The sequence below is a fragment of the Parasteatoda tepidariorum genome, chromosome 1 (assembly GCF_982258835.1).
Source record: "Parasteatoda tepidariorum strain Cologne lab strain chromosome 1, Ptep-v5.0, whole genome shotgun sequence".
In the NCBI taxonomy this organism is placed as follows: Eukaryota; Metazoa; Arthropoda; class Arachnida; order Araneae; family Theridiidae; genus Parasteatoda; species Parasteatoda tepidariorum.
The window spans coordinates 126,198,892-126,213,329 of record NC_141755.1 but is presented as its reverse complement, the minus strand read 5'-3'; the positions used below and the strand labels follow the sequence as shown (position 1 = coordinate 126,213,329).

General features: G+C 30.5%; 1 protein-coding gene across 2 annotated transcripts in view; it reads right to left on the bottom strand.

Moving 5' to 3' along the window:
* Positions 1-1,809: 1,809 nt before the first annotated feature.
* LOC107445529 (cysteine protease ATG4B) overlaps positions 1,810-14,438 on the bottom strand; it is a 55,992-nt gene continuing 43,363 nt past the window's right edge. For both annotated transcript variants that reach the window (XM_087152569.1, XM_087152568.1), the window contains exons 11-13: positions 8,451-8,507; positions 8,205-8,301; positions 1,810-1,944 (exon numbers count right to left, since the gene is read on the bottom strand). In XM_087152569.1, the coding sequence (XP_087008695.1) occupies positions 1,880-1,944; positions 8,205-8,301; positions 8,451-8,507 (219 nt within the window). In that variant the 3' untranslated portion in view covers positions 1,810-1,879. The remainder of the gene's footprint in view (positions 1,945-8,204; positions 8,302-8,450; positions 8,508-14,438) is intronic.

Sequence of the window (14,438 nt, the reverse complement as noted above, 5' to 3'; positions counted from 1 at the left end):
TTTCTTGAGTTCACACGGTTTGTTTAAGTAAAAGGATTTCTTAAAATGTATTGATTGCACACCACAAAAAAAAGAGCACGAAAACAAAAATCATTTTATTTATACAAACAGAAGTGGCTGAATGCAAAGTTACAAATTAATTTTACAAGATGATTTTTTTTCTTCTTCCAAGCAAACACCAATGTATATATAAATATATATACAGGGGTTGAACAAAATAATGGAAACAATTTTAAACTAACACATTTTCTGATATTTCTCAAAAATACTTAGAGGATCAGTTTATAAATTTTAAAGATCGTACGATTATCATGTTCGATCATATATATATAACAACGAAAATTGAAGCTTTTTTATGTTCGAAATACCGACACATTACAAACGGAAAAAAAAAAATTTTAAACACCCTATGTCGAAAAATATAGCAACACATTTTTAACAATCATTTTAATATTTATATGCAATAATTGCACAAATTTTGTAAACCTAGCTTAAATATTTATGGAGCTACGGACATTTTCATTAAAAAAAAGCGAATTTTTTTGTCTTACTTTTTTTTTGCAATAACTTTTAAAAAAAAAAAAAAACGATAAAATTACGCAAAATGGTTGGATTAGTTTAAAATTGATTACAAAAATATTGCTTTAAAATGTGAAAAAATTCGATAAAAACTATGGAAAATTTGAGTAAATGAAGTAGTTCATTTTATATTGTGCGCATGCGAGGAAAATTTTTTTAAATATTCTTTCTTTATTTTGTAGTGAATCATATTTGGCAACTAATAAAAAAAGACGGATTTGAATAACTTAAAAGTTTAAAAAATTTCAAGCAAGTTTTGAAGTACTAGTTTTTTTATTTTTTGAAAGAAGACTCAAAATTACAAAGGGTCTTCCACAAATTTCATTTTGTATACAAGATTTATAAAACTAACGATAATATCCTTCTAATGATGGTATTAGGAAATGTGAAAGAAAAGATACTGTAATAGGGGATGATCCCCAACTACGTCATTTTTCCTAAAACGTGTTTAATTGTACAAAATGAAATTTGTGGAAAACCCTTTGTTATTTTGAGTTTTCTTTTCAAAAGTAAAAAAACTTCTTAGAAAATGCATGAAACTTTTAAGATATTCAAATCGGATTTCCTATTATTAGTTGCCAAATATGAATCACTACAAATTTAAGAATTTCTAAAAAAGTTTCTACACACGGGCAGAAGAAAAGAACTACTTTAAATAACAAATATCTTGTGCAGTTTTTAACGATTCTTTTTAAAATTTCAAATCGAAAATTTTGTAAGTAATCTTAAATGGCTTCAATTTTTTTTTTTTTTTTTATAACTCCAATGAATATCTATAAAGTTATAATGAAAAATTTTATTTCGTTTAAAAACACCCATTTTTCCATAAATATTTAAGCTAGGTTTACAAAATGTTGTTCAATTATTGCAAATAATTACCACAGTAATTGTGACAAGTTATAAAATTTAGCTACATTTTTCGGCATAGGGTGTTTAAAAATTTTTTTCCCCGTTTGTAATTTATTCTCAGTCCCTGAAATCTCAAAAAGCTTTAAACTTCATTGAATGTAGGAGATATCGCAAGATCTCATCACTTCTAAATTTATAAACTGATTCTCTAAGAAATTTTTGAGAAATATCAAAAAATTTCTTAGTATCAAAGTGTTTCCATTATTTCGTCCTACCCCTGTGTACATTATATATATATATATATATATATATATATATATATATATATATATATATATATATATATATATATATATAATCATTAAATTTTATTTACAATACTTTAGGTTTGTCACAAATGTTGGACATGTTTATTAAATTTTCATTCAAAATTACAGAAAGACACACACCATTACATTAGAAGCTCAAATTCATCATCAGATGTATATAATCTATCTTTATCATCAAGACTTGTACCTAAAAATAAAAATTAAAAACATCAATGCATAAAGTGTATTTCATGATCATCATCAATGGCTTGACAGCCCAGGGTGGGCCTTGGCCTTCTCAATAAGTTCTTTCCAGGATAACCTTTTTCCTGCTAGTGTTTTCCAGTTTTTAGATTTTAAGGCCAAAAGGTCTTTTTCTAGGCCATCTATCCATCTCAAATTCGGAGTGCTTTTTTTAGTGGGCCTACTGGTCAAGTGCATTTAGCATAGATAAATAAACTGAAGTCAATAACTTTATTACTTATGATTTACAGTTAAAACTTTTTTTGATAATTGCAGAAAAATAAATAAAATTCGGTTTTATTCTCTGACTCTAATAAATAATGTCATCAGTGGAAGAAACACTTATAATAATGGAAGAAATACTTTCAGTTGTTGACATTTTTTTAAAAAATTTCTCAAGAAATACTTAAAGGATTATTTTGTAACTTTAGATGTGATTTTTCATACTTTGCAATAAAGTTTGTAAAGCTTTGAGGGACCTATAATAAATTACCAAAAAAATTTTTTTTTGAATACCCTATATCAGAAAATCACGCAATTAATTCGTAACTTCTATCGATTACTTTAGTTATTTGCAATAACTGCATAAAAATTCAAAAATCTAGATTTAATATTTATGGAGGTATGAACACTTTTATAAAAAACTAATTTTTTTTTTTGTCTTATATTTTCTTTCTATAACTTTGAAGATATTCAGTAAGAGTGTTAAAAAAAGTTTTAGGGCAATAAATAAATTAAATACAAAATTATTTTAAAATTTGAAAAACATTTGCCAGATATCAGTATTTAAAGAAGTTATTTTACACTATGCATGCGCGGAAAAAATTGAAATTTTTTTTTTCATAAATTTCTAGTGAATCATATTTGGCAACTAATGGAGGAAAAAAAAATCTGATTTAAATATCTTAAAAAGGTAAAAAGTTTCAAGCAATTTTATGAGCAGTTTTTGGGTTTTTTAAAGAAAGCTCAAAATGATAAGAGGTTTTTCACAGATGAAATTTACTTCTTGCTATTCGATTATTCTGATGTAGTGTAATTTGTTACACAACATAATAAAATTTGCATAAACAAAAACAAAAAAGACGCTGATCATTTTTAGCTTTTTTTCAAAAAATACAAAAACTGCTTATGGAAATTGCTGGAAACTTTTTTCGTTTTTAAGGTATTTAAATCAGATTTTTTTTCGTTAGTTGCCAAATACAATTTGCTACAAAACTATGAAAAATAATTTTGAATTTTTTCCAAGCATGCACAGTATAAAAAAAACTACTTTAAATACTCGTATCTTGCATATTTTCCAACAAATTTCTTTTAAATTTTCCAAATGCTCCCAATTTGTTTTTAAAATTTTACTGAGTATTTTCAAAGTTATAGAAAGAAAAACATAATCAATCAAAGCTTAACCCCGTCCTGCCTCCGTCAGGGGGCATCCGGAGAATACTGTAGACTCTAAGTGCGCATCTGTGGCCTCTCAGCAAAAGAAAAAGAGGATTCAAAAAGGTAGGCTTGGTGGCGATCCATGGCAACACCAGAAGGCCTCAAAGAATTTAGTGAAATCTTAAAATTAACAATAGTAGTTACTCAGAAATAGAATTTAGGAGTTTGAGTGTTCAAACAATATAGGCAAGGCATCAATTAAAAAAAAAAAAACATTGAAAAAAGGTAACAAACAAATTGTGATGATGAAAAGTACCAGAATTTGTCCAAAGCCTATGAAAACAGATACAATTTCAAAAAGAAGAGTTATGACGAGGCAGCCGTAAAGAAAAATCCACAAACAAGAGGAAACTTAAAACATGAATAGTTAGAAAATTTGACAAAATTTTGAACAATAAATTAATCGAAAATCATTTCTGAAGAACATAATTACAGTATTTTCAACGGTTACAAGATAAAAATAAATAAATAAGTAAATAAATATATAAAAATAATAATAATAATACTATTAGCATACAGAAAATTGTTAACAGTGAGATACAATTAATGCATTACATGAAATGTAGAGCTCGTTAATTGCAAAGCACAAAAGAAAAACATAAGACAAAAAAAAATATTAATTTCCAATAAAAATGTTCATACCTCAATAAATATTAAAGCTAGATTTTTGAAATTTTATGCAGATATTGCAAATAACAACCAAATGTAATTGCTTTGATCCTCTGGTGCTCTTTTGTAATTTATTGTTGGTCTCTCAAACCTCTGCAAGCTTTCATTGCAAAGTATGAAAAATCACATAAACTGAACACTTCTAAAGCTACAAAATGGTACTTTCTTGAAAAATATAAAGTGTTTCTTTCTCTTCTGTGGCAGGATAATCTAAGTATTGGCAACACCATAGTAATTATTCATTTTGTTATGTTTTGAATAGTCTTATGCGTTAAGTATTTATTTAGTTTTGATCTTTACTAAAATGGTTGTTGAAATTTTTAATTTTTGAAATTGGAATTTTTTTAAAACAAAAACGGTGCTACGTTGCTGCATACTGTCAAATCAATTATGGGTGATGAAGGTTGCCCTTTTCAAGTAATAACATCAACATTACTCGGTATCAAAAGTGTACCGATCGGAAATAACAGGTGACGTGTTTTGAGCGTTCAAAAACAGGCGCAGATTTTCAAGAGTTGCTAGACATATCAAACGTGATTGGAAACGTAAAGTTGTCCATGAAAAATGTAAAAATAAAGGTGAAAAAAAAAGGCTAGTTAACAAAATTAAGTCTCTTAAAGATCATAATATCGTTGGGGCCTTTACCATATTCCTTATCAATGAGACATTTTATTTTATAACCGTCATCGAACAGCTGACCCAATTTTTTGGGTTTACGACTACTAATGTTCAACTCCGTAGCCTTGTCATTTTGAACCCAATACAAAAGACTAGGGAGCTCCTGGATCAAGCATTGGGAGACATTTTGCCTTTGTGGAGAATTTTTTGACAGAACTGACCCGCTTTTGTGTTACGTGGAGAAGAAAACCTCCCACAATTAGCCTGACGGCAAGGGAACTCTAACCCATGATCCATCTACCACAGAGGATATTTCACATCAGCACTGCAGTCGGTGTGAGTCGGGTGCAGATCAGTGCTACATTTGACTTATTAGACACGCTTTAAAATATAGACTTAAGGAGCATGATAGATATATCTGTTATCAAGAATACGAAAAAATCATCAACTGCTGCAATCTTAGACATAAATTCAATTTCGACAATGCCAAATATTATTTTTTTCACATCAGTCACATCATAATATACCCTGGAACCTTGTTCTGTTCAGATGAATGCTGATTGGTGGCTCAGTGGATAGAGTGTTCGTCTTCCAATGATGTGGTTTCGAGATGGCTGGTCGATATACACCTGCCTCGGGCCAACGTAAAATATCATCAATGGTAGACATATCACCTTTCGCGGTCCGGCTAACCGTGAGGGGTCTTCATGGTTTTCCTCTTCGTGCAATGCAAATGCACGTTGGTTCCATCAAAAAGACCTTCACTAAGGCACAATTTCTTCCAATACTTGATCCAGTACTTCCCTTGTCTTCTGGATTGGGTTCAAAATTACAAGGCTACGGAATTGAACATCAGTAATTGTAAACCCAAAAGGGGGTCAGCTGTTCAACGACGGTTATAAAAATAGTTACAAGAGGAAGACTTAGGAGTCAGGGTGGCTGGATTTACTACAGAAGTAACTTTTTAAGAAATCACTTTGCAGTCAAATTTATTGAACAATAATTTTCTTAAAAAATCTAAATTTGTACAACGTAAATTACTCGCAAGACATGCAGATATATTGTAATAACAACTGTTGACTTTCTTTTTAAAAGAGACATCACATTATGAATTTATTTCAGCTACTTTGTTTCCAAATTCCTGATAAATGATTGTTTGCAAAATCTTTTTTCCTGCTTATATGATTATTTGCAACCCTTAATTGCATAGCTTAATCTTTCAACAAACACTGTTTAAGTAAGCACTTAAAAAAATATTTTTAAGCACAAAATAATTCTCTTTACATGATCATGATAAAATAAGTAGTTTCTGAAAAAGAACTCTTTTCGCGATTATATTAGCCGTTATAAAAAGATTGAGAGATTTTTCGGTTTGATATCAGAGGGTGGAAAATGAAGTTTGAAATATCTTGCAAAATGTAGCAGAGTTGGTCGAGAGTGCAAGAATCTCACTGAACCAGCTTAATAGACGCACATGTGAACCCACAAGCCATCACACGCTATGGATCGGCGGTATGCCGAAATGGATTGTGGTTAAAAGAATTGCGAAAACGTTGAACAATGTGAAAAGGACACTTTTGCAAATTATTTGTGGCAAAAATCGACATGGTAAAGAAAAAAAAATTCGAAAAGGAAAAATGAAGCAATCACTTGACTTACAACAAAAGGTATTGAGAAATTACCACACATTAAATGTAAAACCCCTAGAATTAGCCATGACAGGTAGTTGTGACCCATGACCATAAAGTATAGATAATTTAAAAATCCTGTTTACATTCAGCTTATGAATAAATTTCTTTTTTTAAAAATAAATTTTACTTTTCTTGTTAGAAAATTTTATTCTGCTATTTTTGTGAAAGGTAACTTTTGAGTAAAAACATATGATCTTTGAAGTTGTTTTGACATTTATTGCTGTCCTGAACCAGGATATAATTGTCAAAGCATTTTTTTTCACAAGTACTTCAAAGTATATATTAACATAAAAAAGCAAGTTATTCTGTTACCTAATCGAAAGAGAAAACCCGCTCTCCTTACCTATTTTTTTTTTGGAAAAAAATCAACATATTTTTTTTTTTTTTTAATTTCATTAATAAATGCAAGGAACTAAAACGAAACATAATACGCAAGTTCTAAGTTGAAATTTTAATATCTTTTATGCGTAAATAATATTTAATTGATCATCAGTTTACAATCCCAAATTATTTCGGGCCAATGAAAAAAGTTAAATATGAGTCTTTGTATAGGTTCACATCTTCATCATCTGAAACATGATCTGCATTACTTTTGCTAGCGAACATCATTTTTTTAATTCTTTCTTTTATGTAAATTCATCCACCATCGCATATATACAATTGTACAAAACCTGTCTGCAGTCCCACAAATAGCAAAACTCCCCAAACAAGTATTGGCAAACTTCCAATCAATATTATTTTTTTTTGTTTTGCTTCCAAAAGTGACTTAAAACAAAACATAATAGAAGAATGCCTGAGTTTACTCCGCATAATAAATATTTACAATATATACATAACCGAGTTAATTCGTGATAATCAGGGAAGCAGTTAATAGAATATATCCTTAGATATTCACAGAATGCCCATTCCACCCATTATATGAAGAATATATAACTTATTACACTCCAAGATAAATCGGAAGTCGTTATGGAGAAAGAGGAAGGCATTGGCTCACATTGTGCTGTCTGGCCAACTATGATGATGACAATGTATACTGATCTAATATTAGGACTATATAATGGCATACTTGCACACAAAGATCTCCGAATAAACATACTTTTATTTTCAACGGATTTAGATACCCTCAAAATATTATAGAGGAATGTGAATAGGGTCCCAATCAGGGCTTGAAAAATCGCCCTTCCACGGCGGTTAAAAATTCCCCGCGGACAATTAATTCTCGAATCTGACGTCCGCGCGGACGGTCATTTTTCCGTTAATGTTCGTGATACATTTTCAATTTTTGTTATCCTATAAGAGTCTATGACCCTCTAATATAGAAATCGAGCAACATACTGCGCATGGTGGAATGGATGCTTTCTCTGTCTGGGAGTACTGCAGTGATTGAAAGGGGCTTTTCAGCAATGAACTAAAAAAAAAAAAAAACACATTACGTACAGGTCTTAAACAAGAAGCGTCAAACGCAATTATGAACATCTACCTAAATGGAAAACCCCTTTCAGATTTCTGTACAGAAACCTCTGTAAATTATTGGCTTGATTGGGGAACTGGCAAGCGTCCTATTTGATTCATTTAAAAAACGCAGTACCCTCGGATAAATTGACATTCCAGATAACTTGACCTTTGTCATTTAAATTATTTCATAAAAGAAATACTACGTTGCTATTAGTAACCTAGTATTTCTTTTATTATCATATAATGTAATCCTAGTAACGACTAATTCACGGTGCAATTTATATAAGTTTTTGGTAATAAATAAGAGAAAATTATATTTATTTAGAAATTTCAAAAGAGTGAAGAGACAACTTACAGCATTCATCATAACTGTCAACATCAGCATAAGGCAACATTGGAGGTTTTTCTTCCAAAATTTCAAAGATTGCATCTCTTTCAGGTTCTAATAAAGCCTGAAATCATTTATTATCAATTTCTGTATGCCTTTCTTTAGTGTGAGTAAAATTAAAGAAAAGTGTATAAAAAATTGTGTTTTTATACATAATTTTTATGCAATACGTGCTTGAATAGTTGCTTCAAATAAAAACATTTAAAATATTACCTGTTGTGCCTCTGTACACCACTGGTTAAAATCTTCTTCGTTTTCAAGGTAAAAACACTAGGGAAAAAATCAAACACTTGAAATGAAGAAAACAATTTGTTTTTATTGAAAATACAGTGCAGTGCATTAACACCGAATGCAGAGGGACCATAATATTTGCTCATTACAAAACAGAGTGTTCATAAAAACAGGTTTGCAAATGCTTATACATACTTCTTAATTTAAAAATATGGCACTTCACTTATTTTTTACTTGAATACAGAACAAAAGTAATTTTATTTACTGTAAAATTTCTCATCGTTTCTCATCGATAAGATTTGTGACTAGACAGCAGATAATATGCAATTGCATATGTGCATATGCAATTGCATATTTCAGCACTTTTTGCTATTTGTGCATATACAGTGCACTCCTGATTATCCGGGTTAATCACCGGGACAGATCGCACGGACAATCGAAAAACACGGATAATTCGAAAGCTCCTTTTTATTAAAGAAAAAATCAATATCAAGACAAAAAATATAAAAATTTCTGTTGCTGTATAAAACCAAACTAGTAATTTTCCATTCAACATTTGATGCTTAAAAAATGTGTAATGCGCCATATATTGACACATACTTTACGAACCGCAGTAATGTCACCGTAATCAAATCCTCCCATATAATCTAACAAAGTTTCCACAGATTGAAGAGAAGCATAAATTGTATTTCCCTCATTCACTACATCTTCTGCATCAGTTTCTATCATCACTATTTGATTTAACAACATAACGATGTCTTCATCTGTCAAATACTGGAAGCTAGGCCCACATGCATCACTTTGAAACCAATCTTCTAAATTTTCTTCATCAAGAATTTCGAAACCTTAGATTTCTTTTGCTTGTTCAAGAATACTGTTAACATAATCTTCTTGAATATCTGAAGAAGATTGTTCATCAAGCGGTATGATCTTTCTCCACGATCGTGATAACGTAGACAATTTTACCTTTGACAATGCTGCTGATATTCCATATACTGCAATCTAATTACGAATATTGCTTTCCAAAAATTTGGTACTGTTATAACTTCATGAGTCAATTTTTTTTAATCTTGAAAATGTTTCTCTTTATATTTTTTGTGTGACTCCGGAATGAGCACGGATAATCCGCAAACCGGATAATCGACGAACGGAAAATCGAGAGTGTACTGTAAATGCATAAAAAGGTATATTTGCTCTTATAAATGCACATTTTCAGCATTTTATGGCTTTTTCCTCCTAAAACCATATCACTATTCTTTTTATGTTAGCATAAGGAACGCTTTAAATTTTGTTTTGTCGTTCTTTATCACCTGAAAGGGTCAGCTGGATTGATGTTGCTGGAAGTGATTGCAATCGCGTGAAAAAGATGTAGAAATGAGGTGTGTGTCAGGAAGGGGGTACAAAGGGCCCACCCAAACAGACATTCGTCATAGAAACCTCAGAAAGGGATGGTCAGATATTCTATGAAGGGATGTCTTTTCCGGGAATAAATAATTGTCAATCTGTGTGGGAAAAATAAGGCTTCTGTGGTAGGTAGAAAATGACCTCCCTTTCCTGTGATTGATTAGTTAAAAGGTGGAGTGAATACATTTTCAGAGAGAGCTGCTATTCTAACATATTTCGATAGTTCATCCCATAGATAGATAGTTTCGACATCCATCAGTTGAATACGTAGTTAGTGAAGCTTCGAACGTGATTTTTGACAGCTGAATTTTATAATATGCCAAAAATTAAGTCGACTAAATCAAATTTAATGAAGACATGGATTTCGGACTATGGGAAGGACTTTACGACTGATGGGGAAATAGTATTTTGTGTGATTTGTCCAAAAACACATTTCCTGTGAAAAAAAGTACTAAATCGATCAACATATAAAGACTAATGCTCACTCCGCGAAGAAAAAGCAGAATACAAAAGGATTTGTTCAAAGTTAATTAACTATTCCTGTTCAAGCAGCTAAAAGGGAAACTGATTTTTCTAGTGATTTACGCAAAGCCTTAGTAAGCAGCAATATTCCTTTAAAAAAGTTAAATAATCCAAACTTAAGACAGTTTTTAAAAAAAATATTGTACCAATCAGATCATTCCTGATGAATCGACTTTAAGAAAGAACTACCTTCAACCGATATATAACGAAGTACTGGATGATATTCGACGAGATATTGGAGATGGCCCTATATGGATTGAAGTCGATGAGACGACAGATAAGTGCGGTCGCTATATTGCTCATTTTATTTGTGGAAAAATGGATAATATTCCTACTCGACCACATTTTCTGGCAAGCAAAGCCCTTGAAAAAGTCAATCATAGCAAGGTTTGTCAATGATTCTATCAGATTATTATGGCCTGATAGAGATGGTTCTGAAGATGTTTTGATTTTTGTCAGTGATGCCGCTCCATATATGGTCAAATCTGCAGCAGCACTGGAAATTTTTTTTATCCCAGAATGCTTCATATTACATGTTTGGCTCATGCTGTTCACAGACTGGCTGAGACTGTTCGAGAAGTATTCTCCTCTGTGAATGATTTAATTTCTAGTATCAAGAAAGTTTTTCTCAAGGCACCTGTGCGCATAAAATTGTATAAAGAAATGTATCCTGATTTGCCCTTACCTCCACAGCCTGTGATAACTAGGTGGGGTACAAGGATTGAAGCTGCACGTTTTTACGCTAATAATTTTGATGCAACAAAGTCAGTTGTAGATGCATTTGACAGTTCCTGTGCTTCTTCAGTTTATGTCACAAAAGAATTACTACAGGACATCACTTTGCAGAAGGACTTGGCCATAATTGACACTCATTTTTCTTTCTTAAGTGGAGCAATAACAAAGCTCGAAACACGAGGTCTTCCCCTGGCTGAGGCCATATCCGAAATTGAAAAAATTCAACAGTGCATCAATGCTCTTCCAGACTCAGTTGGGGGGAAGAAAGTAAAAGAAAAATGGTGTTTCGTTCAAAACAAAAATTTGGGTTTTGCAGCAGTGAAGAAGATAAATGATTTTCTTAATGGAAACGGAACTCCAGAGAAAGTAAAACCAATGAGTAAGAAATTGTACAAGTTTTGTCCAATAACATCGGTTGACGTGGAGAGGTCATTTTCTGCTTTCAAAATGATCTTTGATGACCGACGACATCAATTCACCCTTGAAAATTTGGAAAAACACTTAGTTGTGTATTGCAACAAAAATTATTCAGTTTAATAAAATCTTTCCGGAAAATTCGATGATTTTTCTTCTCTCATTTATCATACTTCAGTTTTAGGCTTTTTCTTCAGAAATGTGTAGATTCAAGAAAGAAATATTTTGATTTTCTTCCTTTTAACAAAAAAATGTTTTAGCTGTGTTTGTTGGAAAAAGTAAGTAGTAGTATTTAAATAAGTTGAACTTTTAATTTCTATTTTAAATGCATATTTCCAGTTTTAAGAGCATATATTCAAGTTTTTTAGTGCATATTTGCATGCATATTTTGTCCGTTTTTTAGTGCATATAATCCGCTGTCTATTCATGATCCTAAAACAATATCAAAAAAGAATTTGTCCTTCTGAAAAATATCAAAAAGGAATGCCCAAAGCATCACAAAGAAAGACAAAGCCATTCAAATCTGGAGGAAAAAATTCCCTATACACACTATATGCTTTTCCACTTAATATATTACACAATATATTAAGAGGAAAAACACCTCTCGTATGACCTGTATTCTGCAAACTACAAGTTATAATTGATAGAACAGCTGTATAAATAATGCGCTAGAAAATGAAATAGTTTCATCCTTAAATATTCCATAGATTGTCCTTTGAGTGGTCACCATTTTTTAAAAGAAACAAAACTCAATGTATTTTCCCAGTTTCTAAAGAAAAATTCAAAATTCCCTTTTATTTTAGGGGATTTTTAAATTCCCTATAATTTCCAGGTTTTCCCTATTCTCCCTGTGAGGCGGCAACCCTGTTAATTACAAAATTTTCAATTAAATTTTTTTTTATTAAAAAATCGTGCAAAATATGTATATTTAAGCTAGTTCTTTTATACAGCGCAGGCAATAAAAAAAAAACGTTTTTCTTCACATTTTGTAGTGAATCACAATTAGCAACTAATAAAATTTTTTTTATTTGAATATCGTAAAAAGTAGATTTTGTACTTTTAAAAAGAAAGCTCAGTTGTTTCTCACAAAAGTATCATAAGACAAAATTAAATAATATGTTAGATTAATCGTCCGGAAAATAAACTTCGATGGTATATAGAAAGAAAACATACTTTTATGGGGGGTGATGTCCACATTTTGAATAAATCTTGTTTAATAGTAAAATTTTTTTTTAAAAGAACTACTTAGAAAATTACTTGAAACTTTTTAAGTTTTTAAGGTATTCAAGCTTTTATCATTAGTTGCCAAATTCGTATGCACAGTACAAAAGAACTAGCTTAAATACGAATCTTGGGCAGGTTTTTAAAAAAAAAAATTTTAAATTGCCAATTTCGAAATTAATCTTAAATTGTTCCAAAAATTTTGTTTATTTCCATTGAATATTTATAAAATTATACAGAAAAAAAAGCAAGGCGAAAAAATTAATTTCTTTTAAAAATTTGCATTTCTCCATAAATATTTACTCTGGGTTTCCGAAACTTTATGCAGTCATTAAAAATAAAAAATAAAGTAATCAATTCATTTTAGAAGTTTTTTTTCTTCATTTTCTGGCATTGGGTGTTAAAAAATACTTTTTTTTTCGTAATTTATCAGAGATCATCCCAAACCTCGGAAAGTTTTAAATTTTATTGTCAGACGCATTTCAAGGAACAAGGTTCAATAAAGAAGAACGGTGAGTCAAAAATCGCAAGTTCGAAAAACCACTGAAAGCGGGAGAAAGACTAAATTGATTCAGAAGGGAAGGTTTAAGATTTAAAACCCTGAAGAAAAAAAAAGGGTGCTTTCTTTCTTTTCTGGACTTTTTTTATTTCTTTATTTTCAAGTTTATTTTGAACATTTAAAAACAAATAAAGTGTATGTGTATTTATTGCTGTTTCTTTTACCCTCATTATGCACCCACTAACAAAATTTTCTTGGGCTTTCTGCGACATACCTCTCTAGCGCTAATATCTTTCTGAAGATACTTAAAAATAACAAATAAACATGTAACTAATTTAAAGTAACAGAAACGTTAACTTCAATAAATAAATCAGATCAAATAGAAAATTTTTTTTTAATTGAATGTGTTACATTTTTTTATTTTAATATTATGTGTTATCACATTTTGTGTGAATATAACACACTAATTGTTTCCCTTTTGCATTTTATAAGTCAACATCACAATAAAAAAACATAAAAAATCGTGAAATCTTGCGTGAATTGTGAACCGAAAAAAGTGATCGACGGCAATGCATATCAGACTCTTCAAAAGGGGTTACAGAATGCATGTTTTCATCTCGCGATTCAGTTGCTGTAATAAATAATATCTTATTAAAAATATAAGATATAAAAAGCTATGTGGCAATCAGTAGTAATAACTGCATGAAAACTTTCGACAGAAAAGAAAACCAAATTTTTTATTTCATTATTCTCTATTTTTCATTATTCTCAAATGAGAATAGAAAAATCATAAGCATTTTTTTCCCACTCTGATGCAGGAGAAAGGCATCGTTACTGAAGAAAAGATAAAATGTTTAATCTAAAGAAAAGCATAATATTTTACTTCCAGAATATTACAAATCCAGAAGAGATTTATATAGATGGAACGGATGGTGCGATTGGCTGTTGTGGAGAGTAGTGGAGAGTAGAATGTTGTTGTGGAGAGTAGAATGAATTACGTTTTCTCTTTAAAAAAGTTTACATGATGTTTAAGTCATATTTTTTTCCTTCCTTAATAAAATTTCTTTGTAAGTTCAAAGATGAGTTTTTCATTATGCTAACTTTCACTAAGCACTCAACTATTCCAGCACTTATTGCTAATTATGAAAAATCACATGAACTAAACATCTGTAAAG